We start from the raw sequence: 15,090 nt of genomic DNA, 5'->3' as shown, positions 1-15,090 counted from the left end.
TTATTTTTGCATAATTTTCCGCAGCATATTTCATTATTGCAACGAAACTCCCAGTCTTCATTGTTTCATCAAATATTAAACCGCCCGATTTCCATTTGTTGAAAATAAAAGAAGAAAAATTCCCTTCCTCGAAATTTTAAATAAATTATTCAGGTTTTAATTGCATTATGCCATGAAACTCGACTCCATTAAGAAGGTTTATGTGCGTACTGAACAGAATAAATATAAAATTATTAAAATATCCAAGCATTAATATTTGTCAAAATTTGGTTCTTAAAAAATTATGAGCACCAAAGTTATTGATAAACTAAAACAAATTTAATTGAAATTAAACATTATCATTACCCGACATTATAGCTGGTCGGCAAAACCACCCAGAATGTAAAAAACTCAATTTATCCGTATTTTTAAAATTAATTTTGTAATAAAATAAGTACAAATTTGTGACGTGGCAATAGACTCTCCCAAGCTTCTCAAAGTATAATAATTTCTGTAGCTTTCACAGTCCATCATTAAGTTGCAGTATTATGAAAAAAGTACATGGCTAAAATAAATGCTTCTTCATTTAGAATTCGGTAAAGTCCTCTTTTCAAATGAATCAGATTTCTGAAAACATCCCTATGTTATAACCCTCCCGGCTTCTGCATTGATGTAGGGTGCACGTCAGTCAAATCTAGTTCCTTATCCCGACTTAAATAAAGATTTTTTTTAAAGCTTCTAAAATATGAAATTTTACAAATAATGAAAAAGAAAAATAAATAAAGCTATGATTTAAAGATACATCTATACTGCGGGGGTAAGGTTCACGGACCGAAAATTTCTGTAATATACTTTTAAAAATGAGGCCAGCTTTTTTTTCATTGTAACTTGTTTGTACAGATTTTTTTTTTTTTTTTTTTTTTTTTTTTACGATTTATAGCACAAAAATAAAATCGGAAAAAATTATCTAAAATGTTAATTTTGTTAAGTTCCAAGGTAAAACTGTAAAAAAACAAAAAACGATTGTAAGTAATTAATTCATTTCAGATTTGGTTCGAACTATTTTTTTTTAAAGATCTGTTAACCTAAATGGTGACAAAAGTAGCTTTCTTAAATTCTTAACAGTTTTTTTTAAAAACTTTTAAGAATTGCAATAAGAGTAGACTGTAGTATGACGAGAGATCCAATAAGGAGAATTCTATTCAATTGGTTAAAAGTCAGCATTGAGTAGTCCACTTTAAGATGGCTAAATGACACTTGCAGTGTTGCAATAACTGCAACATGTTAGGTCGTAATTTCAGTTTCCTTTCATCAAGATCAGATAAAAATCAGCTAAGTAGTAGGAACAGAAACCTGTCATCTTTTGCTTATTCCATTAAAACATCATCATTTTTACTTGCTTTCAATATTTTTATTATTTTCAGGGTTTTTCAAATCCAGGTGGATTTTTACACCTGCCAGGATTAACTTCAGCATAGATATCTACTGGATTGAGATTTTTGTCTTTTTCTTCCATTCTAATTTTTCGGGCAGGGTTTTCAAAGAAGTTTAATTGATCAAAATATATGTAGTGCTTTCTTTTAATAGCTTCAGAACCACTTTTTATGTTATTTTTCTTTTGGAACTCCTGTGTATTAATATCACCATTTTTTTATGCTATTGTGAATGAAGGGAAAAAAAAAACGATATTATTCAATAAATATTTAATCAAAAAAGATTTATTCAATTCATAGATAAAATAAAATAATTTAAAAAATGATGAAATTCTTGTATAAGCCAATTGTTCTAAATTCTATTATTAATGGCCTAATTTAAATGGTATTATGTTTGATCCGTGTAGTTGGTTTCTATATTCAATTACCGACTTGAAATTTCATTTGTGGATTAACCACACTTTGACATCTATTATCATTCACAAAGAATATAAAGCAAACAGTTAAACACTGCAATATAATTTTATGACAAAACCTTTCTCATTATCTGAGTACCATAATCGATAAACATATCAATTTTAAAGTTTAAAATTAGTACAACTGTAAAAATAATCTTACTGTTTCACCTACAGCAATTGGGATGTAGCTTATTAGTTATTAACATTGGTGCATATAAAAAAATCAGCAGAGCCTGCAATTTTTAACAAGAGCATTTTTCTCAAAACATATTAAAAATCTGCACTACTCAAAGATTATTTACTGGAATGGCTGAGTCAATGCTTAATGAAAATCCTGAAGTCCTATATCGCATATGTTAAATAAATAAAAGAAGATTTTAACATTTGAAAAGAGTTAATAAGCTTATTGTCATATGTTCAAATTATTACTCTATATATCAGTTTTAGTATATGACCAGAAATAAATATATATAACAAAAGTATAAAATCATTTATTAAATGTACAGCTATGTTTTCTTTAGATGACACAACTTAAGGACAAAAGTGCTCTGCCACAAATTGTAAATGAGTAAATTCAGAATTTCTCAAGGCTTTTCTTTTCTTTTCCTGATGCCGAAGAGTAAAGACTATTTTTCGAACAGTTCTTTTATATGACTTAGTAATGAATTTGTTACATTTATGAAAAATCTCTCTTTCCAAAATATCTGCACATTGTTCATCAGTCTGAAAATAAAAATATCAATTGTGTTTGCAAACAGCAAAATGAACCTATATTATATTTTGTCAATTTAGGTTTAGACAGTAAGTTGAAATATAGAATGCTTATTTGTAATCCTTGTTAATAAATGGATGATTTTACATTTGCTGTTAAATGCACTCTCAATATTTTATGAAAGCATCATCAAAGTATACATATGCTCTACTCAATTTTACCCTGCAAAGAGACAGTTTAAATATTGACGGCGCTTTGATAACTGAAGGTTTGTAAGAGAATAAGGAAACCAAAGCCAAACCGAATAATATTAAGACTTAGCACCTCATCATACCAACATGACTCCTGAACAAAATTAAATTGCCAAACCATAAAAGCCATTCATTATCATACATTTCAGAAATTTGTTAACCAGAAAGTTAATTACCTTGTAAATGCATTTTTATGATGTTTGACTTAAAACAAGAGTTCATATATACATGAAAATGCAATTTAAAAACAATTTTTCTATAAATAAAAAGAGAATCACAATAATAAAAACGATTTTTGGAATATTATTACAACATGGCTTCTTTTCTTTCTTTCTTAATTCTTTTATAGCTATAATATTTTCCTATAAAATTTAGGAAATGAAAAAGAGCATATAACATTATGTGATTATTAATTTCTTTTTGCTTAAGATATTCTTTGATGAATTTGAAAGGAAAAATATTACATCAAAAATAAATAAAAACAGATTACAAAAATACAAAAAAAAAAAAAATGAATGGCATGAAAGTTTTTAATAAATTTCAGTATTTAATAAGGAACATACATCACTTTGTTAATTTCAAAAGAGAAAAATTATTATTATTATTATTTTTCTCACATCAGGTAAAAATATGTCACCTCATATTCTATACTCACCATTATTATTTATTTATTTTTTTATTTCCTCTCATAAAATTTTCAAAAATTAGATAAGTAATAATGTTTGTAAAGTAAATTTTTATTACATGATCTCATTTGGTCTTGACTCACAATTTGAGTAGACATTATGATTTTTTAATGAAAATCCTGAAGTCCTATATCGCATATGTTAAATAAATAAAAGAAGATTTTAACATTTGAAAAGAGTTAATAAGCTTATTGTCATATGTTCAAATTATTACTCTATATATCAGTTTTAGTATATGACCAGAAATAAATATATATAACAAAAGTATAAAATCATTTATTAAATGTACAGCTATGTTTTCTTTAGATGACACAACTTAAGGACAAAAGTGCTCTGCCACAAATTGTAAATGAGTAAATTCAGACTTTCTCAAGGCTTTTCTTTTCTTTTCCTGATGCCGAAGAGTAAAGACTATTTTTCGAACAGTTCTTTTATATGACTTAGTAATGAATTTGTTACATTTATGAAAAATCTCTCTTTCCAAAATATCTGCACATTGTTCATCAGTCTGAAAATAAAAATATCAATTGTGTTTGCAAACAGCAAAATGAACCTATATTATATTTTGTCAATTTCACACAATTTAAAAAAAAAAAAAAATCACTATTTTTGGAATAGAATTCATTTGCAAATAATTGTCATAAATGGGAAATAAATTTACAAATTATTAAAATAAGTGTGTCAGATTTATTTACAGGACTTAATTCAAAAGTGGAAAACTCCAATCACGCTTGATGAATCCAACTACTTTCTTTTAAAAATAATGTGACATCATTCTAGCATAATACAATAAGTTAAAATCATCTGATAATTTATAATGGAAATAAAATAACATATTTCATAAAAAATTGTTACTTTAATAAAAACAAAATTTAATTCACACTTTTAATTTAACAGAAAATTATAAGGATAAGATAATTATTGCATTCTTGTTCCTTAAAAGTATATGATACATAAGTAAATTACAAAGGGGTGATGATAATATAAGCAATACCTTGGAGTTATAAGCCAGAGGTTCGACAAACAGCATGTAATTTGGGTTCTTTTAATTAATATATATCAAGTTAGCATAATTCAAGGTATTACTCTACATAAATTTACAAACTGATATTAACATTTGTGGAACCAGTATAAAATAGTAGTCGATGCAATTAAAAAAAATTGTGACGAGGGGGATATATAAAATCTGCTCAACATTACATGTTCAATTATAAATATATAATTTAAACAATCATAAAGAATCTGAAATTATACATTAAACAAGTATCTTTGTTTCTTTAATGTAACCAGCTGACCGCCAGTAGAGGTCATAGTCATTGATGTAAAAGTCAAATCATCAATTGACTAAGTAGAAAAGGGAGCAGAATAAAACTTCAACCAAATTACACAGCATAATGTGGCATTGATAAATAACAGTAAAAAGCAAAAACATGAAATATAAAGATAATGATGCACCATACCAGTCTTATGATTAACTAAAACTAAACGACTGTATAGATATCTTACACTATAAATATCACTTTTTAAATAATATGGTTTTCTTAAATAAAATAGATAGAAAGAATAATTAATTTTATTAATGAAATTTATACTCTAAAATGATTATTAGCTAAGTTACTTTTAAAATATAAATGAAATTATGCTAAGGAATCTTAATTAAGTTTCTTATACTTAAAATAGTTTCTGAAATAAACTATTACTTATGCTGCTTCGTAAAAAGTTACAATAGCCTCATTACTTTACTATTTATGCTTACAGATAAAGAATTTTGATTAAAATGTGTAGATTTACTGAATATATATATAAAAAAGAATTCAAATACGTTTAAGATTAACAATTTTAAATAGAAGAAAAAAAACCAGAATATTACACAAATATGAGGAATATTGGAAGGATGAAACTAAAAACATACTTCATGACCACCCAGTGCTTCTGTAAATAAGCGCACTGAAGTTCTACGAATATGTCGAGTTAGATTATCATATCTCACTTCAACTGTAGGTTGCCTTTTACCAGAACCTATTAAATTCCACATCTGAATTAGTTCTGCCACTTCTGCAGCAATTTTCTTATTGGGATGATTTTCAAGTGCTTGTAATGTTTTATCTGAAAATTCATAGATAATTAAGGGTTTATTTTAAAAAATTGTATCATATAACAAAATTACACACACACACACATATATTCTATTCAATAAGAATTCAAGCCCCTTTCAGATGAAAAAAGTTATCAAGCAAATCCAGATAATAAATAAAACTGGATATTTAAAATATAAGCATTAAATAATGTTACAAATTTAAAAAACTATCAAAATAAAAAGCATTAATAAAATACCAAAATACTACTGTCAAGGAATAAATTTAAAACATAATCATATTAATAATAAAAAGTTATTTTTCACAAAGATATATATATATATATATATATATATATATATATATATATGCTACCATTAAAGTGTATAATTCAGTTATTTCTTAGAATTTCTAGATATTTCATGAAACGCCTAGACAAGTCAGTTAAAGTATATATTAGATGAAAAATTTCATACTTTACATTATTCTATGAAACAACTAATGATAGACAGTTAAAATGAAAAATAAACAATTTCAGTTATTTTATAAATTATTTGATTGTAAATAGCTAAAATCTGTTGAAAAATACATTTTATCCTATTATGGATGATTAATCGATAAATGATAAGGAAAAGCAAATGATATAATTTATTATTACTCATATTGCTAACATCAGTTAAATAAAAAGGTTAAAAAAAAAGAATATGTTGCAAAAATAGTTATATTTAAATGTTATCAAAAAAATACATGCTGGGAAGAAAAACTCTTGCTTCATAAAAACATTGTATAAACTTTTTCAAACTAAAATGTAAGAGAATATTAATTAAAATTTTATGAAATACCTTTATTTTACTTTCAAAATTTACTAAAAGCAACTAGAATCGATACAAAAAACTTTCGAGTGCCGTTTATTTCATATGATCAAGTAATTGTTATTTTATAGAATACCTAGTTAAATCGTGGAATTCAATAATTTTATATATGGTTACATATATATATGTAAACATAATTTTGTAGATGTGTGGCTAAAAAGAAGAAACATTCAAAAATTTAACTTCAATTTATTTCATCTCAGGAGACATAATTTGTATAAAGAAGAAATTATAAGATGTCTGCTCACATTATGATACAAGAGCAAAGAGACATAATTTTTCTTTAATAGCTTTATTACAAGGTTCAAGTAGGGATTTTGTCGACATATGTCTACTTAGGAAAGAGAATCTCTGAAACAACTACATACACCATAGATTCTTATACCTTTACTTGTGGTGTGGGAAAACAATGAAAAAGGAATTTTTAGAGTGCACGTTGGCAATAATTAAATAAAAAAAGTGGGATTTGGATCAAGAAATAAGAGAAAATTTTAGAATAAAGCAGTATGAACTAATTAAAAAAAAAAAGACAGATAATTTTTATTGCTTCAAAATAATTATAGGAAACATAATTGCACGAGTCCATTTTTCCATGTATTAAATAACAATCTGTAATTTTCAACTAATGCATTTAGACTTTCAAATAAATAAACAGTCTTATTTTAAAATTGTATAAAAGGTAAAATGAATCTACAAAAATAAAAGTCATCAAACACACATTATTACCAATGCCAGTTGAAGATATAACTTCTTTTCCAGGCTTCTTTTCTTTTAAGGAATTTAAAATTTGTATAACATTCTCCTCAGTTTCGTCTTGATTGTCAAGAGCATTCTTATATCTAGTAAAATCTTCAACAACTACTACACCCTGAAAAAAATTATTCATTACAAATTTGGTAGAAATAAAGTTTGAAAAAAAAATTAAAGCAAAAATCAAATTTACACATTTTTTAAGTATCTTAAAAAATATATTTTGTTTAATGATAGGGGGAAGAAAAGAGAAAACAAGACTTCCAGAAATAAGGATAAAACTAATCTTATTTTAAACATTTCTTCAATCATTTACAGAATGTTCTAGGCTGAAAGTATGCTATTTTTTTCATAGATCCAAATCAGGAAGGACAATTTTTCTAAACCAAATAAATTTTCAAAGTTTTTACTATTTTTCAAAAGAGTTGAGTTTTATTATTAATTGACAAATCTAAGAATTATAACAGTAATGTCTTTAAATCATAAAAATAAAATATACATTAATGCAACAAATATATTGTTTAAAGATGCATGCTTTTTTAAGTATTTATAAATAAATATTATAACATTAATCAAATAAACTGAAAGCAAATGATGTTCTGCAATGCCATTAGGATCATTTGTATCTCACAGTGTAATTAGACTTGAACCCAAAATTAAATATTATAATAATTAAGGTACTTCTAATGAGATTTCAAAGTTTCAATTTGAACAATAATGATAATCATTTCTCAAAAGATTTTTATGGAAAGATTTTGATGATAATGTCAAAGAAACAGCTGAATTAAGCAATCAGAATTTTTGCTTTTTCTCAATCTTTCTTTTTTTTATCGTGATTTAAAAATTTTTCAAATTAATCTTATAATGTAGCATTTAATACCGCTTTTTAGCAGAAATTTTAATGTATACAACATACAATTGGAATTTAATACTATTTGGTTCAGCCATTTAAATAATTCAGTGAAATCCTTAAAATTTAAACCCTGCAATTCTTTAAAATAATTATAGTTCCCAAATTTTCACGTTGAAATTCAGAAACTTCAACTTGAAATTCCTGAAACAAAACACATTTATTAAAGATGAGATTAAAATTGAAGATTTCAATCAGTGTCAATACTGCAGAAGCTAATATCAAAAACACTCTAAATAAAAGTAAACCGAAATTAATTTTGATTGTTAAACACAAATATAGCAATAAAATTAAACCAAAATAACAATAAAAATAACCAAAAATAACAATAAAATTCATTTATATTGAAAAACATTAGGAAAAATGCAAATTTTTAACTTCAGGTACATTGATTCAAATTTAAAAGATTAAAACAAACTAGAAAAAAAGCTACATTCACTTGTCAATCTCTTGTTATTTTTTAAATACTACAATTAAACTTCTTGCAACGTTATGGAAATAATTCAAAGTGAATTTCATTTTCAAGTAAAATGCTATCAAAACAAATTCTTAAAAGATAATCATATGAAACCAGAAAATGTGTAAAAATTCATGGATAAAAATTTATTGCTTTTTTTTAATGTAACTTTTTATTATGTCTTCAGTTCTATTTAGCATATTCTAATTGATTTTTTTGAAAGGTTGTTGCAGAATAAAAGTAGAAATAGGATTAAAATGTTATAAAATCTGACATCTGTAAAGCATTTAAAGGTAAAGGCATTACAAAAATGAGTTTCTTCATTTTAAAAATATCAATATTATTTTGTTTCATAATCATTTAAACAGTGCCCAAAAGAAAGTGCAAGAATACCAGTCCTGCTTAAGTTAAAAATTAAATTAAAATCTGAGAACACTTTCCAAGACATAGTAACATATAACAGATGTTGCAATGAGAACTCTCTTATAACCTATATTGCTTTTAATATAAGGAAACACTAGAAATATTTTTAAAAAAATCTAAAAATATTTTTAAAAAATAATTTTTAAAAAAATGTTAAATAAATTAGTAATGTGTGTTTCTAGTATTTTACTACTTTTTTATAAAACAGATTTTTCCACATGGATTTGATTGACCACTTCTCAACTCAATCAGAATATCAAGTCATTTTAGGGACATTCCATTTTGAAACAACATTATACTAGTTATTTCTCTTTTATTTTGAAACTTTTCTTTGAAAAAGGTCTGAAAAATAAAGGTCTAATATGCACTAATGACAAAATTTTAAAACTTAAATTAGCGTTTGACTGTTGAACAAGGTTTATATAACATAATCAAAAAGATAATTTTTTTGCACTTAAAGATGATCTACAAATAGATTTTGTTAAATAACTGTTTTAGAAGTTAACAGAAAAATGAGATAAAAATTTAAATTGCAAGTATTAATTTTTGGATAATTTAAAATAAAATTTGGAAAAATGGATCATGAAGTGCACAACTTCAGTATCCAAATTAAACCTGTTCTGTACATAATTGACAAAACTTTATTTTTATAATAATTAGAGATGAAAATTTTCTTATCTACCAAGGAATCTGATAGTCATTTTTTTAAAAATTAACAAAGTTTGACAAACTTTGTTCTACAAATTGGAATAACTATCATAAAAAACTTAAAATATTCCACCAAGATAGAATAAATAAAACCAGATCAAATTCAAAATGATTATAAATATTAGGAAGAAATGCAAATATTAACAATAAGAAAAATAACATGTAGTGAGAATTTCAAACAAAAATCACACGAATAGAAAACAATCACAAATAACAATAATACCTTAAGAGAAGTAAGAGTAGCTTGTTTCATTTTTGACATCTTATTTGGTATAAATTCAAAGCTACCTATAAATGAAAAAAAATAAGGAAAACATTAATTCTATCCTACTAATAATTACTAATTTCAATATTTAAAATAAAAATTAAAAATAATTGAACAAAAATTATCACTGTAAAAAAAATCACAAGAAATGAAAACAGAACTGAAATATGCATAACAGCATTTCACATAAAAATCTATTTCCATCAAGGATGCAAAAAACTTTCAATAATAAATAGTCTTGAAATGCCAAATGCAAAAAATCAAAGCATGTAATCCTGTTCTTGCCCTATTTATTCTGGTTAATCATTTGTTACTGGTTTCTTATCTGGTTTGAAAATGTATCCCTGTATCTGGCTTATTATCTGGTGTCATTGGCTTAAATGAATAAAAAAAAATGTATTGCAGGGACAATTTATTGATATAAAAAGAATAAATTGCACCAGGGATACATTTTTTTCCAATATTCTCATGATACATGCAACTTAAAACGTAAAAACATTTTGTCTTCAAAATCTTTCATAAAAAGTACCCAACAGCATTCAAACTTTCTTACAATGAAAATTCTACCAGACATATATCTCTTACCTAATTTCATTAAGCTAATTTTTTTCTCTCAAATATTAATTTTACTACTCCAGTTGCTGTTATCTTTAATCGCATTTCCTATAGCTTCGTCAATTAATTAAAAATTTTTTTAAAATCCTTGCATAATAGTATAAAAATTAACCTCTTTAATGAAATGATTTTTTTTAAGATGAAGCAACCACAATATTTTGCCATAGTTCATTTTAGAATGGCAAAGACAAAATAGATTATATGTCGATAAAGCAATCATGTCATTAGTTTCTTTCGATTCCTGCTTCAAAAACTGAGAATATGAAACAATATTTTTTTAAACCTTTGTATTATAATAATGATATAATATAAAATTATGCAACACAAAAACTAAATAATACCTTAATGCTGTAAATTTTTTATAAATGCTTTCGCCTTAAAATTACAGCTTCTTTAAACATTTGCAAGTCAATTCCATCCACATTTTTAACAATTGCAGCTTTCACTGTAATAGGTTGTCCACTTATAACTTCTCCAGCTACCCGATAAAATGACCCAACAAGAAGAGGTGCATCTGCAATATTTTGAAAATCAACTCTTAAAGTGGGTGCATTTCTGTTTCCTGAATCGATAAATAAACCAACATTAGAAACTGGACAGTATTTTTGCAATTTTCCAATAAATCGCACACTTTGTAAATTACACATGCGTTCACTAATTTCATCAACAAAAAATATCTGAAAATATGACATACTAAAATAATGGGAAATTAGTTCTTTTCTCAGCTAGATTCTATAGTTCACTGATGCTAAGAGTATCTTCTTTGGGAATTTTTGATTAAAAACTATAAGCAAATAAAAAAAAGATTGAATAAGTTTTGTATAATCACATGCTTATTTAAGAAAACACTTAAGAAAGAAGACGGGAAAAAAATTACTTCTCAACGTTATCACACATCACTTAAAAACCCATTACAAACCGCGCGGTAAAATTGTAAATATAAATATCTAATCAACTCAGTTCACTTGAAATTTTCTTCATTCTTAATAAAAAGGAAGGGGGAAGGGAGAGAGACAATATGAGTCGATTCGATTAGGTTTAAATTTTTTGGTTGGGTTCAGCTAATTAACATAGCGATTAAAAGTTTTGTGAAAGTTACTACAGATTGACTTTCCCTCCTTTTTTTTTTTTTTTCTAGTGTATATGGCGTCGCAAGTACACAATATGATTTTGTGGACTCATTATCGGCTAAGCCAATCAGGTCAATTCAACGCTCACGTGACGGACGCCAAACAGCCGGAGCGAAACATTTTTGCGGAATTCTCAATTATCTATTCGTAACGATTGGTTTACTATTATCAGGTTGCTAGATCAATCATAAAGGCCTTATCAGACGCCCAAATTCCGTCTACACTTTCATGGACAAAAGCGCACGTAAAAATGTGCGTAGTGACGTCACATGGGATTTGCTGTATGGTAAACCTAAAACACAGGTGTACTTTATGGCTAATTTATATCTCTTTATTCGCTTTTTCTGTTTGGTGAATATCTGTAGTTTACTCATTTCGTTAGTGGGATTCCTGTTCATACATTCCGTACATTATACACAGGGATATATTGCTGTTCCATCAATTTTGTTAATTTTTCAGTAATAATGATAGGTTTACGTACAAAAAAAAATCTAATAATTGCATAATGTATCTGTATTAGTATTTTATAGATTAAATTGTGAAAATCAAATTGAACACAGAAATATGCTAAAAAAATAATTTTGTGAGTTAGATCTGCAATTAATTTTAAAAAGAAAAACTTCACTAATATTTATTAATTAAAACATTAAACAATAACAGAATCATTCATATTCTGCAATTCTCTTAATGTACTATATAATGCGTTGAACAATATTTCAGCGGTAAGAGAATGAATCGATCCTTATTAACTTTCACAACAGCATAGGAATTAAATAATTTTTTAACTGTATGGAAGATGTTAATTACATATTTTATAAATTCAAAAATCCTATCCTAAAAATCCTATCATTATTTAATCTGATCAAATACAGTTCACAAAAAGAAGACAGTTCACATAAACGTTAATAATTTTTTTTTAATTCTGAAAATAAATTTCCTTGGTTTTGATGACTATCTACGGATATCAATATCTTGTGCAAGTTGAGGTTCGAACTCGCTACGATAGGGTTCATAGCCGAGTAACAAAGCCACTAGACAGAAGTGTAAGCTCTTATCGGGAGGTTGTTATCTGGTTTATGAAGTTACCACCACAATACACGACACCAGTGAGTCGGTGGAGTTTATCGCGCCAGTTATGGCGAGCGACGAAAGTCATTGTCTCGCCAAGCGTTATGACGGACGACGGCGAGCGTGTATGAGTGGTTGCTGCCGGTAGATGGAGCCATGACAGCAGAACGAAGGATGCGGTTGTTCATTGAGGTTCGAACTCGCTACGGGTTCATAGCCGAGTAACAAAGCCACTAGACAAAATTGTACACTCCTTTCCGGAGGTTGTTATCTGCCTTATGAAGTTACCACCACAATTTCTTCAACTTCTGATAATTATTGTACGAATTTCTTCGTGTAACATTTTTTCTTTAATAATGAATATTCAGTGGATTCCAAATAGCCGGCTGTTCATGAATAAAGTCCATCAAAACCCATTTTTTATCACACGACCATACAACCTTTTTTGCCGTCTTTTAAGGAGTGATTTGGAAATGTGTTTACAAATTAGTTTCATATTGGTGTCAATCGCACCATTCTTGGCAACTACGTCACTACCAAAGCCATGCACGACTGGTTGAATTTCGTTTGCAAACAATCTTTCCATCACTATCGTCTACACTTTCAAGCCAGTTGAAAACAATCCACAATGACGAAAATCCTGCTTGACCGGTTGCCTGCGGGTATAAACGGAAAATTGTCCACGAAATTATAGACAGTATTTGCCCGTGTGATAACGCCTTAAGAATATGACTGATATGTTTCGTGCAAGGCATTACCTAAGAACAATTTGATTTGTGCGTTTTTTTCCTTTATATTTTTTCATTAATTCTGAATTTTAAGTTAAGAAACAGAATTCTATTTAATAAGATTGAAGGTTAATGGTCGGTTTGATGATTACATTAAAAAAAAACTAGCTGAAAATTTTGGTTTTAAAGGAAACTAAAATTTAACTGGTTAAAATATTTTTTTATTTAAAAAAATTGTAATTTTAAAGAAAATTTTTTTCAAAATATTGTTTTTTATGGCATTTAAAAAATATGTGAAATCAGAAGAAGAAAGTAAAGTGGCAAGAGTATCGTCAGGATAAAATATAGTATTCTGCGCATTAAGTAATGATTTATTTCACACAGTATGTTATTATTGATATCGTTTTCAGTTTTAAAGATAGAGTCATTCTGTGCATTAACTTAAAAGAATGTCTCATGCATTGCACACAGTACAAGATGAATCGTATATATATTGTTTCGGGATACTTCCGTTAGGGATTCTTTTGCGATTTGTTGGTCGATTAAACAAACTGTCCTTTAGTGACAGACGAAGACTTTTATTAACACGAAGACGACAAATATGCAGCCGAGACGAGAATAGGAAACACGTAGCAGCACACTACAACAAACAGTAGCCCACAAGTAGTAATCGGTAGTAATAACGACCACAGCACACAAAGCGGCCAGACAGAATTCAGTAGGAAGAGGGAATCTACGTTTCTTCTCTCTATGATCTCTTCAAACGTCTGCAAATCTCCATAGTCTCCTCGCTTTGGCTGTATCCAACTGCCGACACACTACTAAACGACATACTCCTCGCAGGACTCGATGTTATTTCCACAATAAACACCAGGATTCGGCACACATCCAAGTTCAGCAATCACTTGAGCTCCACACAACGGTTGTTCTTCGCTAGTTTATTCAGCCGTTGTTTCGTTATCCTCCCGACGATTCGATACTTGACTACGATTGACTGTAGCTTGAGACTGCAGGCCTTTTATAGTTCCCGGGAGACGCGCAAAGAAGGTTCTCAACCAATCAGGCGTGTCTAGGTTCCTATTGGCTGAATCGCTAAAATTCTCGAAGTTTCCAGTAAAATCTATTTTGTCGCCAAAGTCGCCAAATTCATCGCCAAGTTGCCAAATGGTCACCAAGTTTCTCCCCAAGCTCTGAGATTACTGACGCGGCACCCGATCAGCACCCAACAGAGCTGATCATGAAACGGTCTTTCCAGTGATTGAACTAACCGTGCTGGGAAGCAACACTACGCAAGCTCCACAAATCAACCGGCATTGCAGATTTTTGCTTGAGTCATATCTCAATGCACGAATCTTTGTCCTTAGACCAAACAAATTTTAAGTTAATGATTGATTTTCATTATTTCTTCCTTTATCATATTTTGTTAAAAAGTTGTGATTCGTTTTTAATAATTCAGTGGCAAATAAAGAGAAATGTCCTCAATAAAATGTTTTTATCCAGGATTAACTTTGGAATTGGCAGAATTAGGCATTTGGCAAGCCTTTGCATTCTCATAAATTTTTTAGGCACT

At 27.7% G+C, this 15,090-nt stretch overlaps 1 protein-coding gene across 4 annotated transcripts; it reads right to left on the bottom strand.

The window, feature by feature from the left end:
- Positions 1-3,791: 3,791 nt before the first annotated feature.
- On the bottom strand, positions 3,792-11,565 carry LOC129963634 (transcription elongation factor A N-terminal and central domain-containing protein 2-like). 4 transcript variants are annotated; one of them, XM_056078118.1, is made up of 7 exons: positions 11,472-11,565; positions 11,289-11,378; positions 10,936-11,156; positions 9,938-10,002; positions 7,193-7,334; positions 5,432-5,625; positions 3,792-4,027 (listed from the first exon to the last, which is right to left on the bottom strand). In XM_056078118.1, exons 4-7 carry the CDS (start codon positions 9,974-9,976, stop codon positions 3,836-3,838), a joined length of 567 nt encoding a protein of 188 aa, XP_055934093.1. In that variant the 5' UTR covers positions 9,977-10,002; positions 10,936-11,156; positions 11,289-11,378; positions 11,472-11,565; the 3' UTR covers positions 3,792-3,835. The 4 variants fall into 4 exon arrangements, with proteins under 4 accessions (XP_055934093.1, XP_055934094.1, XP_055934096.1 ...); XM_056078119.1 differs by having other exon boundaries at positions 10,936-11,108; XM_056078121.1 differs by lacking the exon at positions 10,936-11,156.
- Between the last annotated feature and the right edge of the window lie 3,525 nt (positions 11,566-15,090).

Source organism: Argiope bruennichi, chromosome 3 (assembly GCF_947563725.1).
Source record: "Argiope bruennichi chromosome 3, qqArgBrue1.1, whole genome shotgun sequence".
NCBI classification, from domain to species: domain Eukaryota; kingdom Metazoa; phylum Arthropoda; class Arachnida; order Araneae; family Araneidae; genus Argiope; species Argiope bruennichi.
Note: the sequence above shows the minus strand (reverse complement) of the source record. Positions and strands in the feature narration are given on the sequence as shown.